This window comes from Citrus sinensis, chromosome 9, assembly GCF_022201045.2.
Source record: "Citrus sinensis cultivar Valencia sweet orange chromosome 9, DVS_A1.0, whole genome shotgun sequence".
Taxonomy (NCBI): domain Eukaryota; kingdom Viridiplantae; phylum Streptophyta; class Magnoliopsida; order Sapindales; family Rutaceae; genus Citrus; species Citrus sinensis.
In genome coordinates, this window is record NC_068564.1 from 15,984,788 (window position 1) to 16,003,401 (window position 18,614).

General features: G+C 32.5%; 1 protein-coding gene across 1 annotated transcript; it reads right to left on the minus strand.

Annotated features, from left to right (window-relative positions):
- Positions 1–16,349: 16,349 nt before the first annotated feature.
- Positions 16,350–18,224, minus strand: LOC102619074 (probable xyloglucan galactosyltransferase GT14). Its single transcript, XM_052434445.1, has one exon. The coding sequence runs from the start codon at positions 18,095–18,097 to the stop codon at positions 16,523–16,525; it is 1,575 nt and encodes a 524-aa protein (XP_052290405.1). The 5' UTR covers positions 18,098–18,224; the 3' UTR covers positions 16,350–16,522.
- Between the last annotated feature and the right edge of the window lie 390 nt (positions 18,225–18,614).

Genomic DNA, 18,614 nt, shown 5'->3' on the forward strand with positions numbered 1-18,614 from the left:
TTATATTTACCATTCTTTTTTACCCTCCTTTTATTAAATTTACCATAATTATATTTAATAAATATTTAAATAATATTATATTTATTTAAATAATATTATTACATTTAACTAAATAATAATTTGGTTTGATTCTAAGTTTAAATTACTTAAAAATAATATTATTATATTAATAGAGAAGTAATAATATTACTGTTAACATATATGTTTCCATAATATTGATTTTGATGATAACAAACAAGATTAAGAATGATTAATCTTTTAAGCCTAAATTATTTAATATTCTTTTTAAATAAAATCATTATTTTTACATTATAAAGGTTTTATATTTAATGGAAAAATGATTTCATGAAATTGATTGTTTTTATTATTTTTAAATAAATCATTATTTTCACATTATAAATGTTTCATATTTAATGGAAAATGATTTTATGAAATTGGTTGTTTTTCAAAGTTTATGGTTTAATTGAAAGAATTTTGAAAACTTTAAAATAAACAAGTAGTGCTTGAAATTTCGGATTTGGACCTATTTGAAACTATTTAAATGTTTTTGGGTTATTTTATAATTTCATAAAGTTTGGGCGAAGTCATAATTTCAGAAAGTTGTGGGATTGAGAAATCATTATTTAAAATTCTGAAATTGGACCTATTTGCAAATTTTTATAACGTTTTGGGCCATACTATAGTTTTATAAAGTTTTGGGGTCAAACTATAAATTTTGGGAAATATTTTACTGTAGCAGTTACTGTAGCAAGCGACTTACCGGATACTGATAAACGGCAGGCCGAATTCGGGGCAGTAAGCACCAGAACGAAAACGGCTTACCGGATTCCGAATCCGGCAAGCCAAAATTTTGCCTTAACGGTAACATAAATCCGGCCTACCGGATTCCATAAAACGGCAAACCAGATAGCCCAGAATGTGAGTAACGGCTAGTTTTCGAGCTCAAGCTATAAGAACTCAAATCCAACTCATTTTGAAGCTCTCAAACAATCTCCAACAAGCAAGAACAAGTGCACACAACATATATTGAGCTTCAACTTCGTGAATCATCATTCATTAAATCATCTTTGTTCTTCAATTTGTATATCCACTCTTAAAGAGAGATTTATTGTTGTATTTATCATTTCTCATCAATTTGTGAGTGTACAAGTGTGGGAAACACTTGGGGTGAAGAGATTGGGGATATAATCTCTTGTTGTAAAGGTTCATTGACACCTTGGAAGTCAATTGTAAACATTTGAAGCCTTGGGAGGCTTGGATAGTGAAATCCTCAAGCCGGGTGAGCTTGGAGGCGTGGACGTAGGCGGGGATAGCCGAACCACGTAAAAATCCTTGTGTTCGTTTTCTCTTCCCTTACTCTTTTAATATTGTGTTTTATTGAATTTATTGTTTTCGAATTGATTAAGGCATTAGATTGAATTGTTGTGTGGTTTGCTTAGGATAATTTTTAAAATTCCAATTCACCCCCCCTCTTGGGTTGCCTAGCTAGTATTTCAATTACCATATACTATCTTTATTTGAAAATATAATATTGTTATATTTATTTAAAAATAATAGTTTTATATTTATTTAATATTATTAATTAATAATAAAAAATTGTTTATTCTAAGAAAATATTAATTTTGTACTATGTTAATAGTAAAAATGTTTCATTTATATTGCTCTTATCAATAATTTTTAATTTATATAATAAAATTAAAATTAATAAAAAATTGTGATGTACATAATTAAGAATATTAATAATTATTATAAATTTACAAATATAATAAAATAAATGTTAATTCATTAAATATATTTTTATTAACTTTGTAAATAAAAACTATAATTCTTTAAATAATGATAAATTTGTAATTTGAAACTATTTACTCCCAATTCAAGACAAAATAAACACATAAATTGGATTTTGATCTCCATTCCATACTTCCATTACAGTGTAAGTAAACAACTTACTCTCACTCTTACTCCACACTCCTAATCCTAGAATTCCCACTCCAATCTAGGAGTAAACGCTACCTTAAAGTAGGGAAGGTGTTGGAAGGAATATGCATTTTAATTTGGTGTGTAGTATGTCATCTCCAACAATACAATGGCTATAACTTAAAAATAGTTTGGGAACAAACTCTCATTTGATGTGACCAGGTGCTTTTCGCACTAACCAAAATGTCATTTAGTATGACAGGGTAGATCTTTTCTTTTTTTTTTCTTTTTTTAATGTTCTTAACTTTTATAAATGTACTATAAAATTTTATTATGTGATTTGTAACATATACATGACGAAGACTATAATAGCAAAGTGTAATCCACTAGACTGAGGAGGGAACTAGGCGTGATGAAGGTATCTTATGCTGATCATTTCCTTGGGTGTATCATAAATGCGTGTAAATTAGATAAAGTTGTAAACGCTATCTAGGAAAAGTTGAAAAAAGTCATACCAGTTATTCAAGAAAGACATATTTGGACATTTAATAGAGTTAGGTAGATTTCCATTTAGTAGCATAATTATGCACAATGTGTTGCTTAGGTAAGTGGCCAATGAAAAATGCAAGAAATATCAATTGTTGTTTCAAGTTGGTGACCATTCGACAAACTTATTAATTAAAGTGTGGTGCCTAGTTACGAGACTCTTCTATAGTGAAGATGTTGTGCCCAAATACTAGAAGACACTGCATATGTTATGGACAAAATTGATGTTCTAAAAATCGCTCTATATTATTTTATGGATATAGTACTAAATGGAGAAAAGATCATTGTCAAATACATTTCTCATTGCTCAATGATGTTAATGATATATCATTTCCAAAATGGTTAGTGGGATCTTTTGCCATGGAAAACAATATATGACAATCTTGAGAATCCAATGGACAGAAACTTAAGAATGCTCTTGACAAACTCTAAGCATAGCATTGAGAGATGTAATCATAATGGCTTTACTGCTAAGGTTCAAGTGTGTTGGGAAAAAAAAATCAATTTACTTAGTTTTACACTAATGAATATTGAAAAATAATTTTTTATGACTTTGTAACTTTGCTTGTTACAGGTTTAGCTTTTTAAAGCTACCGAGGGGCTACCATCAGAGTGGAAGAATATTAATTGCATCTTATAGTGGAAGCTCATTACTTCTTCTAAAATAAACTTTTCTGAGATGTATTCATTCGTTTACAATATGAGGATGTTATACAAACCATTGAGCTAGACGCAAAGGAGAAAGTAAAAAGATATTGGAAGATTATAGAGGATTACATGTCATATATGCCAAGATGGATCCATAATATGGATATCGTTGAGTGCATTATATATACTATTTAAAATATAATTGAAACTTAAAAATTTTGCTAATTATTTACTCATTTCAATATTAGTTTGTGTAGCATCAACCTAGAATCAATGTGCCACCATTTGAGACGAAATATAAGAGCATTGCAACACCACAAGCCCAACATCATAGCAATAAAATCCCCTTGAGGATGAGCATGCTAAAAATGACAATCTCAATGACTCACAGGGTTCTAAGGACACACATGATTCAAAGGCTACATTTTAATTTAAAATATCATTTACTTTGCTCAAATACAAGATAAAAATCATTTTATCGCTTTCTCATTAAATTTTTGTTGTATGATAATAGTCATGGACAAAATTTTGTTATCATTATGTCATTCAACGAATGGACAAAATTGATCATTCTATTTCTAAACTCAAGGTAATAATAAATATAAGTATGGATAACATGATGTTGGTTGTTAATACAGTGTAGGGGTGTTCGTGGATTGGATATCAATCCATATCCGATATACGATTTTGCAGATTATAAATTTCCAATCCATGGATTAGTGAAACTCAATCAAAATCCAATCCATATGTCTACAAATCGGATGTGGATATGACCCAATCCATATCCAATCCATAATTTTGTGGATTGATTTGGTAATTTTTTAATTTTGTCCAATCTACGAGGTAATTAAATTAAAAAATATAATATAAAAATAATTTATTAAATTAAAAAAACTAATGTAAAAATAATTTTACTATCAATTAAATTCAAAATTGAACAAGATTTAAATAGATTAATTGTTTAAATAAGGCTAGAATAATACATTCAAAATTTCAAAATATAACACACCGAAACAAAATTCATTTGTTTAGATCAATATATAAAAATTAACTAAAATAATGAATTTAAATGTTGAAACTTGAGAGTTTGGATGTAACAGGAAGAAATTAAGAAACTTGAAGAGCTTGAAAAGAAAGTAAGAAATTAAGCTTAATTACCTCAAGTGGTGAAGTGAAACACAGTGATGGCTTGTGCATGTGGTGGGGTAGAGATTTGGTGTTATATGCCAAAATATTTTGTTTGGGTTAGGGTTTTTGTTTTGCTTTAGAATTTTTAATGTTTAGGAAGCTATATTTGCTTATTTAGTTATTCAAAAATTTAATTATTTTTTATTTTATATTATTATTGAATAAGATATAATATTGTATTAATTTAGCTATACGTTAACTAATTAATTAATTTATTAGTAAGTAGCTAATAATTAAATATTTTTATTTATTTATTAGTAAGTAGCATTGCTACATTTATGAGTTTTATTTTTTTAATTAAATAAATACTTTTTTATTTTTTTGAATTCACGAATTTTTACGGATTTACAGAAGTAAATCCATTTCCAATCCATCGATTGCAAATGTTTAAATTTTCAATCCAATTCAATCCACCAATCCATGGATCAGATTTTTGCAGATCGGACAGATTGCGCGGATCAGATTGGATTCTAAACACCCATAATACAGAGTTTAAATAACCTATCATGAGGTTTCTCAATTCGTATAATAATGGTTCATTCAAGCACTTATACGGTGATCCTCAATATGATGCATGTAAAAGATGAACAATTTAACATTTAATAATATTTGTTCCTTTTGTTTTTAATCTCAATGTCCATTAGTATGTTCATCCTGACTAATAGACCAGCCCCTAATGTTTATGGAGTCTATACTAATGTTGGCCATGTCATTTTATAGTTTCTATAGGGACTTAAGTGATGATAGTATGCAAATTCTCAAGGAAGTGCCTCGTGGCATAAGTAAGTTTGGACGTCCCTATAGGGCTTCCTATGTCCTTAATGGTCCTTGATTCCTCCTTTTAAAAGAGTGAGAAATGTCAAGCCTTTTCCCACTTTAGAAATAATGGACATGAAGATCAATGAAGGGACAAATGTGGATATAAATCCACTTAAAGGAATGAAGGATTAAAGACTATTTGATGAGTTTGAGCAGTGGTTTGCTTGCAATATCATAGTGGATGGTACTATTTGAAGTCGCATAATCTTTTTGAAATAATTTTTTGAAACACTTCAATGGGGTGGCCAGGGGATGAGATAAGTGTCTTTAAGCATCATTTCAAGAACTCTTGTTGATCTTGTGTACTATCTTATGTTCTAACTCATTTACTTTTGCTAGTTGAATAAGAGAAGGATGAACTTCTATTTCTTTTAAGTTTGTTTATCTTTTAAACTTGTAATTGGGGAGTTTTTAAACTGTTGTTATATTAATGTCTTTGGGAGGAAATGTTTAGTATTAGACTTGGTGGATATATGAATTTGTTTGAATAAAATTTAAGGTACATCAGTCTAAAATTCATGCGTAAAGATTATGATTTATAAGCAACCTCCTTCATCTCATTCTCCACATGTCAGATTTGGGGTGTTACAAATTCAACACATTTCTATGTCTTCTACAACATATCTTTGAGCACTTTTGCTTGATAAGTGAAAAACAAATGCAGTATCCTAATGCCTCATTCAGTGTTTCACGCATACTAATGCATTTTTTAGAGTAATGAGTTTACAAACCATATAATCGTCGATGTAATTTCTTATCTTCTACGAGATATATTTTTTTATGTATAAATCAATTAGGTAATTTTGAAGCAATTGTGGAATCACGGGAAATATGTGTCAATTCATTACAATAAGGTAACAACTTGAATAGCTATATTAATGGTTAAGTCCAAATGATTTACAGACGTTGATGTGGTGTGTATTACTATACAATCCAATGTATTTTATTTTATTTTTTAAAGGATTTTAGATGAAACAAAAATGATAAATTGATTATAATTTTCATATGCATGTATCCATTCTAGTGAATCTAAACAACAATCATTAAATATTAATCTAAGCGGAAGGTGTGGATTTATGACTCAATGGTGGACGTTTGTGATTATTAAATGTACATGGATATCTTCAAGTCAATTGAATTTATCTTTTCTCAATGGCTAGAAGATATTGGATTTTACAAAATTCAATACGAGTTGGTAAGTGCAAATCTTGGAAAGTCTTAATAGTTACAGGTGTGCCATAACAAGACTCAAACTTGACTTTAGTAATAGTCATGGTTGGTACTTTAGAAAGAAGAATGCGGTAGATGTTGAGTACTAAAAAGTGTATATTTATAAAGGAGAAAATTGTTATTTTACACTCCAAGTCTCACTAACATCCCTACTTTTATGTATTTAAGTCCCTTGTGATTTAATTATATGTGTTTTATTATAATTAAGTATTTTATGTATTTTAAGGGGCATCATGGTAATTTCACAATGAACAAGAGAGCAAATAACAAAAAGGACAACACTTTTGAACTCAAGACAGTCGTGAAATACAAGTGTGCAACCCAAGAGGGGGGTGAATTGGTATTTTAAAAATTATCCTACCAAAATCACACAACAATTCAATCCAATGCCTTAATAAATTCGAAAGCAATAAGTTTGATAAAAACACAATAACAAATGAGTAAGAGAGAAGAGAAACAAACACACGAATTTTTATGTGGTTCGGCAATCCTCACCTATGTCCACGCCTCCAAGCAATCCAAACTTGAGGATTTCACTATCTAAGCCTTCCAATGCTTCAAATGTTTACAATTGACTTCAAGGTGTCAATGAACCTTTACAACAAAGAGATTATCTCTCAATCTCTTCACTCAAGTGTCTTACTCACTCAAACACTCACAATTAAGATGAGGAATTGAAGATTACAATGAAAACTCTCTTAAAGAGTAGATATACAAATTGAAGAACAAAAGATGATTCAAGGTTTTATGATTTACGAAATGAGAGCTCAATGAATGTTGTGTGCTTTTTGATTTTGCTTGCAAGAGAGCTTGAAAATGAATTGGATTTGAGTTTATATAGTTTGAGCTCAAAAACTAGCTGTTATGCACATTTTGGTCATAACCGACTTACCGTTTATGGAATCCGGTTAGCCGCTTGTATGTTACCGTTAAGGCAAAATTTTGAATTTTAGAACATCCGGCATGCCGCTTACGATATCCGGATAGCCGTTTATGCTCCAGAAGCTTACTGCCCAAAATCGGGATAGCCGCTTATCATATCCAGTTAGCCACTTGCTACAGTAACTGCTATAATAAAATATTTTTTAAAATTACAGCTTTACCTCAAAACTTTATAAAATTATATTATGGCCCAAAACGTTATGAAATTTTTTAAAGGAATATTATCAATTTACTACCAAACTTTTACTGACATATCATGTCAGTACCAAGGTTTGGTAAAAAGTGCATTTTACTACCAAAGTTTTTCGCGGTTATCATTTTACTACTAATCTGTTAACAACGTTAGAAAATTGCTGATGTGTTGCTGATGTAATAAGGGCATAAAAGACATTTCCGGATACAAGGGCATTAAAGACATTTTGAGTTGAAACAAAACGCAGCGTTTTGACAGAATATTTAAGAAAAAAATCGATCGGCCCCCTCTCTCATTCTGAAACCTCCGTCTCCGATCTCTCTTCATCGGTGCTGAGTGACGGTCGACTCCACTACCATTTGCGCTCTCCACTGTGAAACCTCCGTCTCCGATCTGTCTCCCTCGCAGCTGAGTGACGGCCGACTCCATTAGTGTTTTGCGCTCTCAACTGTGAGTTGTTGACTCTGCCCTTTTATTCGCTTATTGTTCATTAATTTTTTCGTTAATTAAATTGTTATTGTTTTTGTTGTGAATAATACTTGAATTTCATATATTATAATATTAATTTTGTAGCATACTTTTTTGTTAGTCGTTGTCCATGGTACTGACATTAGAATTTTGTTAATTTTTTGTTAATTCTGTTATTGTTGGAGATCTAGCTTTGATAATTTTTCCTTATTTTTTATGGATCTTGTTACCAATATAAGAATTTCTGTTATTGTTTGCTTTTGATAATTAAGTTGTGAATTGTGTTATGTTCATATTACTAGAATTAACGTTACCAATTTTTGTTCACTGGTTGCTTTTTGCAGATCATGTTACCAAAACAACTTCATATAATCTACAAAGGCAAGAACCATTGTAAAGGGTTGATTGAACCAGATGAATGCAGTCTGCTGCAGCTGAAGAATGAGGTGGTGAAGATTACAAGTGAAGACGGATTAACCACTCCTGAAAGTGTGCAATTAGTTGTCACCAACCCAAGGAATAATGTGGAAGTTATTGTAGATACTGATGCAATGTTACGGATTATGTTCACCGCACATGACTCGTTACAAGTGCCAGTATTTAAAGTAACTGTGTTGCCAACCCTACGTCCTGATTTAGAACTTGGTGGGGTGATACAATCCCTGCTACATGCCTTAGGAGTTCAGGTATCTGCAGAGCAAGTTGCATGGGTAAATGAAAGTGGAAATGAACCACTATCTAGGAGTGGAGGCATTCATGGGCCACAAACAAACCTTGCTGAGAATGTTGAGTGTGAGACTAATGCTGATAAAGATGAATCACCTTCCAAGAGTGAAGGCAGAGATGAACCACAAATTGTTAGGAATGAGAATGTTCAGCATAATGTTGATGACAACGACGATGATGATTGGTTGTCTGATTTTGACAAGGAATTTGCTGCTGATGGTAGTTGTATAAATCACCAAAACATAGCTGAGGATGCAGAAGTTATGGATGATGAGGGATCTAGCTCTGACGATGAATCAATTGATGCAGATCCTCAATTATTGGCGAATACATCTGACTCAGATTTTGATTTGGGTACTACTCAATTGAAAGATTATATTGAAGTGCATATGTATAAGCCAAGGCTTGATGGTAAGCATAGACTAAGGTTAGGAGACGTGTTTGATGATGTTGACCACTTTAGGAAGGTGTTGAGTGAAGTGATAGTGGATAAAAGCTTTGAAATTACAAATGTTTACAATGACTGTAGGAGATTTTACGGTAAATGCAAGACTGATGGTTGTCCATGGTATGTAGTGGGAGGTAAAATCAGGGGTAAGGGTGGATTTATAATTAAGGAGTTGCAGAATAAGCATGATTGCAGACAGACAGAAATGGATAGCAGAGAAAATAAAGAGCAAAGTTGTTGTGGATCCCCATGTGAAGATTTCTGTTCTTCATAAGTTTATGCAAGAGACATTTGGTGTGAGGATAGGGAATTTGAAGCTATATAGAGCTAGAGAGAGGGCAAGGACAGACATTCATGGAGACCATGCAAAGGGCTATGAGGATCTCTTTCAATATGTTGGAGTAATTCTGAAGTATGATCCAGGTGCAATTTGCAAGGTACTTTGCGATGCAGTAACTCAGCCAGAAAAAGTGTTATTTCAGAGATTTTTTATGGCATTTCCAGCCCAAAGAAATGCGCTTCATAATGATTGTAGGCCATACATTGGGTTAGACGGATGTCATTTGAAATCAAAGTATGGTGGAGTTCTCTTAGCTGCTGTAAGTATGGATGCTAATAATGGAATGGTTCCATTAGCAATAGCAGTGTGTGAGATAGAGAACACTAAAACTTGGACATGGTTTTTAGAGATTCTGCATTCGTATTTCGATAATGGATCAGATCAGATCACCTTTTGCAGCGATAGGCAAAAGGGTTTGTTAGGAGCAATTGGGAATACATGGCCGACTGCATTTCATAGGCCATGTGCTAGACATATATATTCTAACTTCTTTAAAGATCATCCTGGAGTTACTTTGAGGAATCTGTTTTGGAGAGTTGTCAGTAGCACTAATAAGTTTGACCATGCAACTGCAATGGAAAAGTTGAAAAAAGAGAAGTTAGAGGCATGGCAGTGGTTGGAGAGAGAACTTGCTGGGTTTACTTGGTCAAGATATGAGTATGACACGAATTGCAAAGTGGATCGCACAAGTTATAACACTTCAGAGTGCTTCAACAGCTGGATCTTACCCCATAGAGATAAGCCTTGCCTGACTATGCTTGAAAAAATCCGATGCATGTTTATGACACTATTCACAGAAAGAAGAAAAGAAGCACAATCTTGGTCCAATATTCCACCTCGAGTGAAAAAGGAATTAGATGAGGCTTATGAGACTGGAAGCAAGATGACTGCAATGGCTTCTGGTGATCTTCACTTTCAGGTATAAATCTAAAATATTTTTGTTTTCAAATATATTTTTATATAGTTGAACTGTTTAGAGTAAAACACATATTTACAATTCACAAAGCACATATTTATAATTGCTTGAAATTACAATCTGAATTCATAAATTCTAGTACAGAAAGAGTTATAGCTGAACTGTTTACAATCTGAATTCACAAATTTTTCCCTATATGCTTTTAATTATTGTGCTATTGCTCTCAGGTTAAAGACAAGAGTTATTATCCAGCGAGGAGGTTCATCGTTGATCTGGTGAGCAGGTCCTATGACTGTGGTCACTGGGAACTATCCGGACTCCCCTGTGCTCATGCTATGGCTGCAATTAGTCATGCAAGACACACAACAGAAGAGTACCTGCCAAAATACTGCACGAAACAGGCATATTTGAACACTTATGCTGTGATGTTTAAGCCAATTCCTGATAAGGTTACTTGGGACCCGTGTGATAGACCAAAACTTTCTCCACCTGAGATTACTAAGAAGATTGGAAGGCCGAAGAAGTCAAGGAAGAGGGCTGTTGTGCAAATTTTAATGTACTCGAAAGCGCACGAATCTATTGTAATATAGACTAATGGTGACGAGTGTCGATCCCACGAGGAGGTGGATTTTAATTATGTGTATAGAATTAATTTTGTAAATTGGTTGTTGGATTTATGGTGGAAATGATTTGGAATATGCTAAGACTTAAATTAAAATGGCGAGAATAAATTTTAAAATTGGAATTGCAATGGAGAGAATAAATTGAAGAGAAAATCTATTAAATTGACGTACTTGGGTATCTGGATCCGTATCAACATGCATCATGGGCTAAATAATCCGTATTAATGCCAATTAAATCATGAGGGGGGAATCCACACCTCATGAACCACGCTCTAATCAATATGGTGCTAAGGGCTTACCGTGCCAAATAATAATAACCTTATACTAGAGAGCCGGTGTAACCAAGGCGGTACTAGACAAGATTAGTATTATTTGTCGACGAAAAGTCAAAACATCCATAAAAACTAGAGGGGAAGAGAAAATAAATTTACCAAATTAAGCCCATGACACATGTTGAGACTTCACCTTCAACCCAAGCTTGAAAGAAAATTAGCCACTCATAATTGAACTAGGGGTAAAATGAGAATTTATTAAAATATGAAGAAAATACAAGATGGAGAGGGAATTACAGAAAATGGATCCCAAAAATGGATTCAGAGATATCAAATTAGGGGGGTAAGGCCCCCTTTTTATAGATACATGGAGTAAATCATGGCCATCAGATTAAAAACAGTTTGGACGCTCAGGATTGCGCCACGTCATCAGTCAACAGTCCACGGTTTGACCCGACTTTGAACAGTAAGGTGGTTTGACCCGGATGAACAGTAACGCAGTTTGGTTGAAAATAATTCTGTGTGATGCATGCACCGTACGCGAGATTTTTCGTCCACTGATATGCTGCCACGTCACCATCAACAGTACATAAGAATTTTAGTCCAACAGGATCGTGACACCTCATCAGTCAATGCCACATCATCGGTCAATGCCACGTCATCATCCGTCTATGTGAACAGTGTCGTGAACAGTAACGTATACAGTACCGTACACGTGAATAGTACCGTACATGTGAATAGTGCCATTTTTCCTTTTATGCTCCTCTTAAGGTTTTTGACCGTCCTGAGTTCAAAAGTGATGTCCATTTGGCCGTCTGATTTCTCCTTTATTGTGAAATGACTATAATGCCCCTAAAATACTTAATTAAAATAAAACACATGTAATTAAATCACAAGAAGGTTAAATACATAAAAGTAAGGGTTGTTAGTAAGACTTGAAATGTAAAATGACGGTTTTCTCCTTTATAAATATGCATTTTCTAACACTCAACAAGGGCAGCCACTGAGCCAGTGAAAAAAAATAGATCATTTTATGTATGCTGCTCATTTTGCGGTGGGATGAACCACAATGTCCGAAAGTGCACATTGAGGCCATCAATAGCAAGACAAATAATTAATCAGAATCAGGTATTAAAACACATACTTTTTTAATTATTTTTGTGTATACCAAGCTTAATTCTTTATTAATATTTGTTGAATATGTAATTTAAAATAGGGTCTCAGTGGGCCGGGAGAAAGTTCTAATGCAGAAACTACTGCGAAGAGAAGAAAAAGAATGGTAAATGTTGGTTTGAATATGGAATAATTTTTGGTTTGTTGTAGTTTTTCATAATTTTTTTTATATTTATATATTTCAATTGAAATAGGCTGTGAGTAGTCCAGACGAGAGGTTTACACATACTAGGGGAAGAGGAGGTAACAGGGGTCGAGGTAGCAGAGTAAGAGGAGGTGACAGAGGAAGAGGAATGGCTTCTAGAGGTAGAGGTCCAGGTAGCAGAGCAAGAAGAGGTACTGTGGTGTTTTTTGATATTGTTAAAATTTTCTGAATACTTCATAGATACTGAAGTATATATATATTTGTCAATACTTCATATATATATATATATATATATATATATATATATATATATTCTGAATACTTCATATATATATAATTGTGCAGGCCGATATAAAGCGACAATCTATCTCCAAATCCAACTCAAGGCTCACAAGCTTCACAGATCATAGATAGTTAGCAGAGTTTTATTGTTAGGATATTATGTATCTATATAACATATCAAGCAAACAAAAATCTCATTTGTTTAGATCAATTCATGAAAATTAACTGTTTAGGAAGCTATATTTATATATCTAATTATTTTTATTTTATATTATTATCATATAAGATATAATATGGTGTTAATGTGATTATATTCTAACTTATTTATGTATTAGTAAGTACTAATGTCATATTTACAAGTTTTATTTTTTTTATTAAATAAATATTTTTTTTTAGATTTGTAGATTTTTGCAGATTTACAGAAGTAAATTTATAGTTAATCCATCGACTACAAATTTTCAAATTTCAATCCAATTCAATCCACCAATCCACGGATTTGATTTTTATGGATCAAATTTATATGGATCAAACAGATTGAGCAGATCGTATTGGATCCTGAACACCCCTATCAAACTTATCCACACTAATATCATTGGAAATTAAATTGATTTTGAGTCAAACCGAAATACAAACCAATCGATTATCATTTTTTTGAACCATTTGGTTTCTAGCTAATGAATCAAACTGAATTGAATTCAATAATTTTGGTTCAGTTCGGTTTGGTTCGCTCAAAATTGAAATGAATGCCCACCCCTATACGCAAGCACTAGCCTAACGACGATGTATTAATTAAGATCCAAAATTTGTTCATGAATAGTGAAGATGCTCTTTGATGGTATCTCTTATGTATTGCACACTTCCTATTTATTTGTGTGACACTAATTGTTTTGTCCGACTATCATTATAACGGATTATTTGTAGATTGAAATTTTAGTATATTATGACTAGTTATTGTATTATTATTTTTGTTGATATGGAGTGGAAACGTATTTCCTTTTTTTTTCAAAAATAACTTTTATTTCTTTAAAAGTTAAAAAGAAAATAAGTAAAGATAGCAATATTTAAAATGCATTAAACTGTTTGCATGTGGATTAATATAAATTATTAACGGAAATGAGTGATGATACAACCACAAATTCTTGTACAAACTTATTTTGTACAAACTGATGTGGCATTAATTTATTGGTTTAATGAAAATACAAAATAATGAAAATAAATCATGTGGGTCAAGAGATATTTAATTCAACCAATTTTATCATGCCACATCAGTTTGTACAATAGTTTGTAGTTGTATCATTACTCTAACGGAAATAAATTATAGTTAAGTTTAAGAAGCTTTTCTATAAGGAAACAACATTAACAATTGATGGGAAAAAAATATATTTTAAGTGCATCAAACTTTTTATATACATATAGCAGTTTTCAAATTTAGGATGTTAAAGTGCGAGAAAAGTTTGGAAAAACTTTAAAACCGCAGGGTTTTAAAGGTTTAAAACTTAAAGTCGAACAGTTTATATATTTTTCCGAACGATCCCGCACTTTAAAATTGCGGATTGTATATATATATATATATGGAAGCAGCGTTAAATGTTAATATAGTTATGGAAATAAGTTTGTGTGATGCCATATATGTGTGTGTGTGTGTGTTTGTATTTGTAAATACCCATACAAATAATGAAAACATATGAGATATATATAGCATACCAGTAATTCTCATAAATTGCGGTAATTGTTGTAAGAATACATTAATTCGATATAACTAACTGAAAAGGGTCCATAAATATATAATTAAGTGGAACTATTGTTTAAAAAATAATTATTTTTCTTTTAAACAGGTCGAGCCCAATCTTCTTTTTGCTGAAGCCCAGGCCCGATTCTCCCACCACTGCTCAAGTCCGAACTAGCACGGCTTTTTCGCTAATCCAATGTAAATTTCCAAATTTGATTTTGTGATTTATAAAATTATAAAAATAAATGGCTCCTTTGATTAATGTGGTGGGAGTAGTTTCAAGTTCGGATTATTGCAGCTGCTCGAATTATTATTCCTCTCACATTAATGGGTTGTGTCAGATCTGATTGTAGGGACCTTGCAGCCTCTGTAACTAACATCTCCCATGATCCCACATTCCCACCATCCCATTTTCTATTGTTTCATTTCTCACTCGACATCCAATCACATCCAACGGCTGATGCTCCAGGCTGTAGCTTACTAGATTCTGTAAGCTAGCAAAGTCCCTGATTGGATCTGTCAACAAGCTTTCATTTTTTTTTTTGAAAATTTTTTATTCACAAAGCTGATATCAAAATATTATTATTTTTAAATGACAACAATAATAATAGAAACACGTGTAAAGATAAAAAGGAAGAATCCAAATAAAGCAGTATGCATTGATTGGACGACACATTCATTCAATCAAGGCACCGAGGGTGACTTATGTTGGCACGTGGGCCTCTCACAGCAACAAGATCATGCTTTTTTTTTTTTGGGAGTCCTCGTGATATTTACAGATCAATTTATATCAACGGCAAACTCCATTCTTTGAGAAAAAGACTGCATTCCTTAAGATTTGAGAAAAACAATTTAAATTAAATTTCTATAATATATTTATAAAGAGTCAAATTACTTCTCTCACATTTATAAAAAAATAGTGGATCATGCTCATTTATTAATCATAATTCATGGGATAGCACATGCTGTTGTTGCTAGATATATCACATGCAAGTCCCAAACATTTATGGATAGTCGGTAACCCCCATCAAGTGTCGGCAAACTCTTTCTACTATCATAAAATTATAATTTTATCTTGAGTCTTAATATTGTGTGTTAATTGACTCAATACTGTATGTTAATTCATGGGATATCTTAAAAAATTACTTAATAATTATTCAATGAAAGAATATTATATAATTGAGGTTCAAACTAAAACTTATATGTTGGGATACATAACATTGCTTATTATTATTAAATAATTTTACCTCAAGTTTACTTAATTTTTCTTACACTTGGGCCTCTAAAAACTTTTTCCTCATGGCTTTTGAATTTGATCCCAAATTTTAAATTCTTGCACTTAATATTAGAGACACTTTTCGCTAAAACTTTCAAATTATGCTATAATTGCATTATTTAAACTCTCATACAGAAATGTAAATCACTATTAATCAAAATAACCAATTAAAAGCTGATGGTCAATAGCGCATGACAGCATATGAGCTTCCTGTTTCCTTTTGGTAAAAAAAAGGGGATAATATGTATATAATAATGACAAAAAGCGGATTAATATTGGAGAGAGAGTTCATTAGGCTAATAATTTAATTATTGCCCAACCCAGGTCCATTGCGTTGATGCAGTTGCTGTCGGAGTAAACTGTGAAGTGACTTCAAGAAGTTCAATATCACTAGTGTGTGTGTGTGTGTGTGTGTGTAACATTTTTGTTGTATACAGAAATGTAAAAATAGTCATTGAAAAACAGAGCTGAAGAGCACAAGAACTAGCCCCCTATTAAAAAAATTAAGCAGCTCAGAAATTCATATCCTAAATTCCTATTCAATATATGCCCTTATGTTCTCTTGAGCTAGAGCCAGAGAACAACATCCATTGACAAATTTAAATTCTAAGTTAAATAGTAACGAATCAAAAGTTCTAATATCAACTTTCTTTACCATATGGAGCAAATGTGTATTTGTAATCATCTCCATCTGCAAAGCCAACACCAGGATCCCTTTCCTGTCTGATCGAACTCCTAACTTGTTCAATTCTCTCAAGAATTCCTTTAACAGCTAAATCAAATGCATCTTCCAAGGTCTCCAATTTAGACCTTGGATCAGCATAAATTACACTTGGAATCAGCCTTACAACTTGTTCTCTCAAAGCCAATATCCTATCTTCTGAAATTCCAACTAATGTCTCATTGACATTAACTCTCCAATCTTTAACATCTCTCACTGGTATATACAAAGAATATGAACTATAATTCTTGGGTAAATGCCACAAATATTGTGCATAAGCAGTACCTGGATGGAAAAAAACCGGAATGCAGCCAGCCAAAATGGTGTCAAAAACTGATTTTCTAGTGTATGAATCCCCTGGAGGCTGCAAACAAAACACAGAGTTTTGAAACATCTTCATCACGTTAACCGGGTTATCGCAATTAGTAGCACCATAATTACAATCTATCAATCTGCACAAACTCCCTGAAGCTAGACATTGGTCTATAATCTTGCCGCGAATAGACCCTTTAAGATCAGGCCTTGGAGCTCCAGCAAAAGAGAACAAGTACTGCCGTTTTCGCTTCCTCATCCTGTCCTGCCATCCAATTATTTCACTCTCTTTTGAAGGATGGAAGCATGTTGGATACGGTATTGCAAAGTCATTGTTCCAAGAACTTGACTCTATAGACAACATTGACATGTTTTTCGACTCCGGCAAGAATCTAAACTTGCTACCCCAATCAGATTCATTATCTGTTTGTCTCCTAAAATCCCAAGCAATTCTACCAGCAACCAAGAAATGATCTCTACCCCACAATTTTTTCCACTCTGGTTTTTCAGCTAACCACTTCACAAGATCAAGACCGGACGAATCTCTCAGTAATGTGCTAACTCCACCAAAAAGATAGCGACCAATATCAAGACCAGCATAAAACGGCACATAAATGGCTGAAGCAATTGAGGAATCATTTGTTAAGCATCTGTAATTCTTCATCTTGTTATGAAAAATTACCTCTAACAAGAACTGATTGGTCAAGAACCAACTTTCATTTAGCAAAACGATTTCTTGATTTTCTTCATTTATTCCAGGACCAAAACCAAAGTTACCCAAGTAAGGGCACATATTTTTGTCAGTACCTGGGGTGAGCAAATGGCAATTTTGGAGCAAATCTTGATTGAACCGTCCTGGAAGTTGATGAATATAAATATAGCGACCCAAACAAGAATCTATTTCAGTTTGATTCAAGACAATAACAAGTGGGTTGTGGGGCAAAGGGGAAATTGAATCATCACTTGAATTTGTGATGATGGCATGAGCATTAACATTAGCAAAGTTGTTGACCAACGGAGTGCTGTGTCCGCTATGACTAGTAGTGGCGGTGGTACTGGTTAAAGCTGAATAATCAAAGCAAAGCAGCACAAAGCATAAAACAAAGGAGATGAGAATTGCAAACCCAAGTTGTTGACTCCAGCAATTAATTCCGGCCATTGCTTTTGGTTTTGGTTTCTCCATAAGCTTATGCTTTTTCAGTCGTCAAAAGAGTAAAAGAGAGTGAGATTGAGAGTTGGAACCATGTGAAAAGTGATTGAAGAGCTTGTTTTCTTATGTTGAGTCCCCGCAAATTAGTGCTTGTAGAATGGTATGATTTAATGGGCCCAATAAATGGCATAGACAGAGAGTATGAATAGACAAGAAAATGTATCTTGAGGAAGCAAACGTCCGTTACTTTCTTGGAAAAGTTAAAGCCAAAAAATAGAAAAATGAAAAGAAAAAATAGGTTTATTTTCATTTTACTACAAAGTTATGATGAAACAATAATTAAGTATAATAAGTATTGCACTATAATATTTTACTATTAATAAATTATAAAATATTTTTTTACTATTTTTCAATTAATTGACCTATAAATATCAATTCTACCCTTACTTTAAAAGGAAAATATATATATAAATTCTAAGTAAACCAAATAATTTCCATTATTGTATCCAAAAAATTAAATAAAACTTTGCATTTACACCCAAAAAAACTG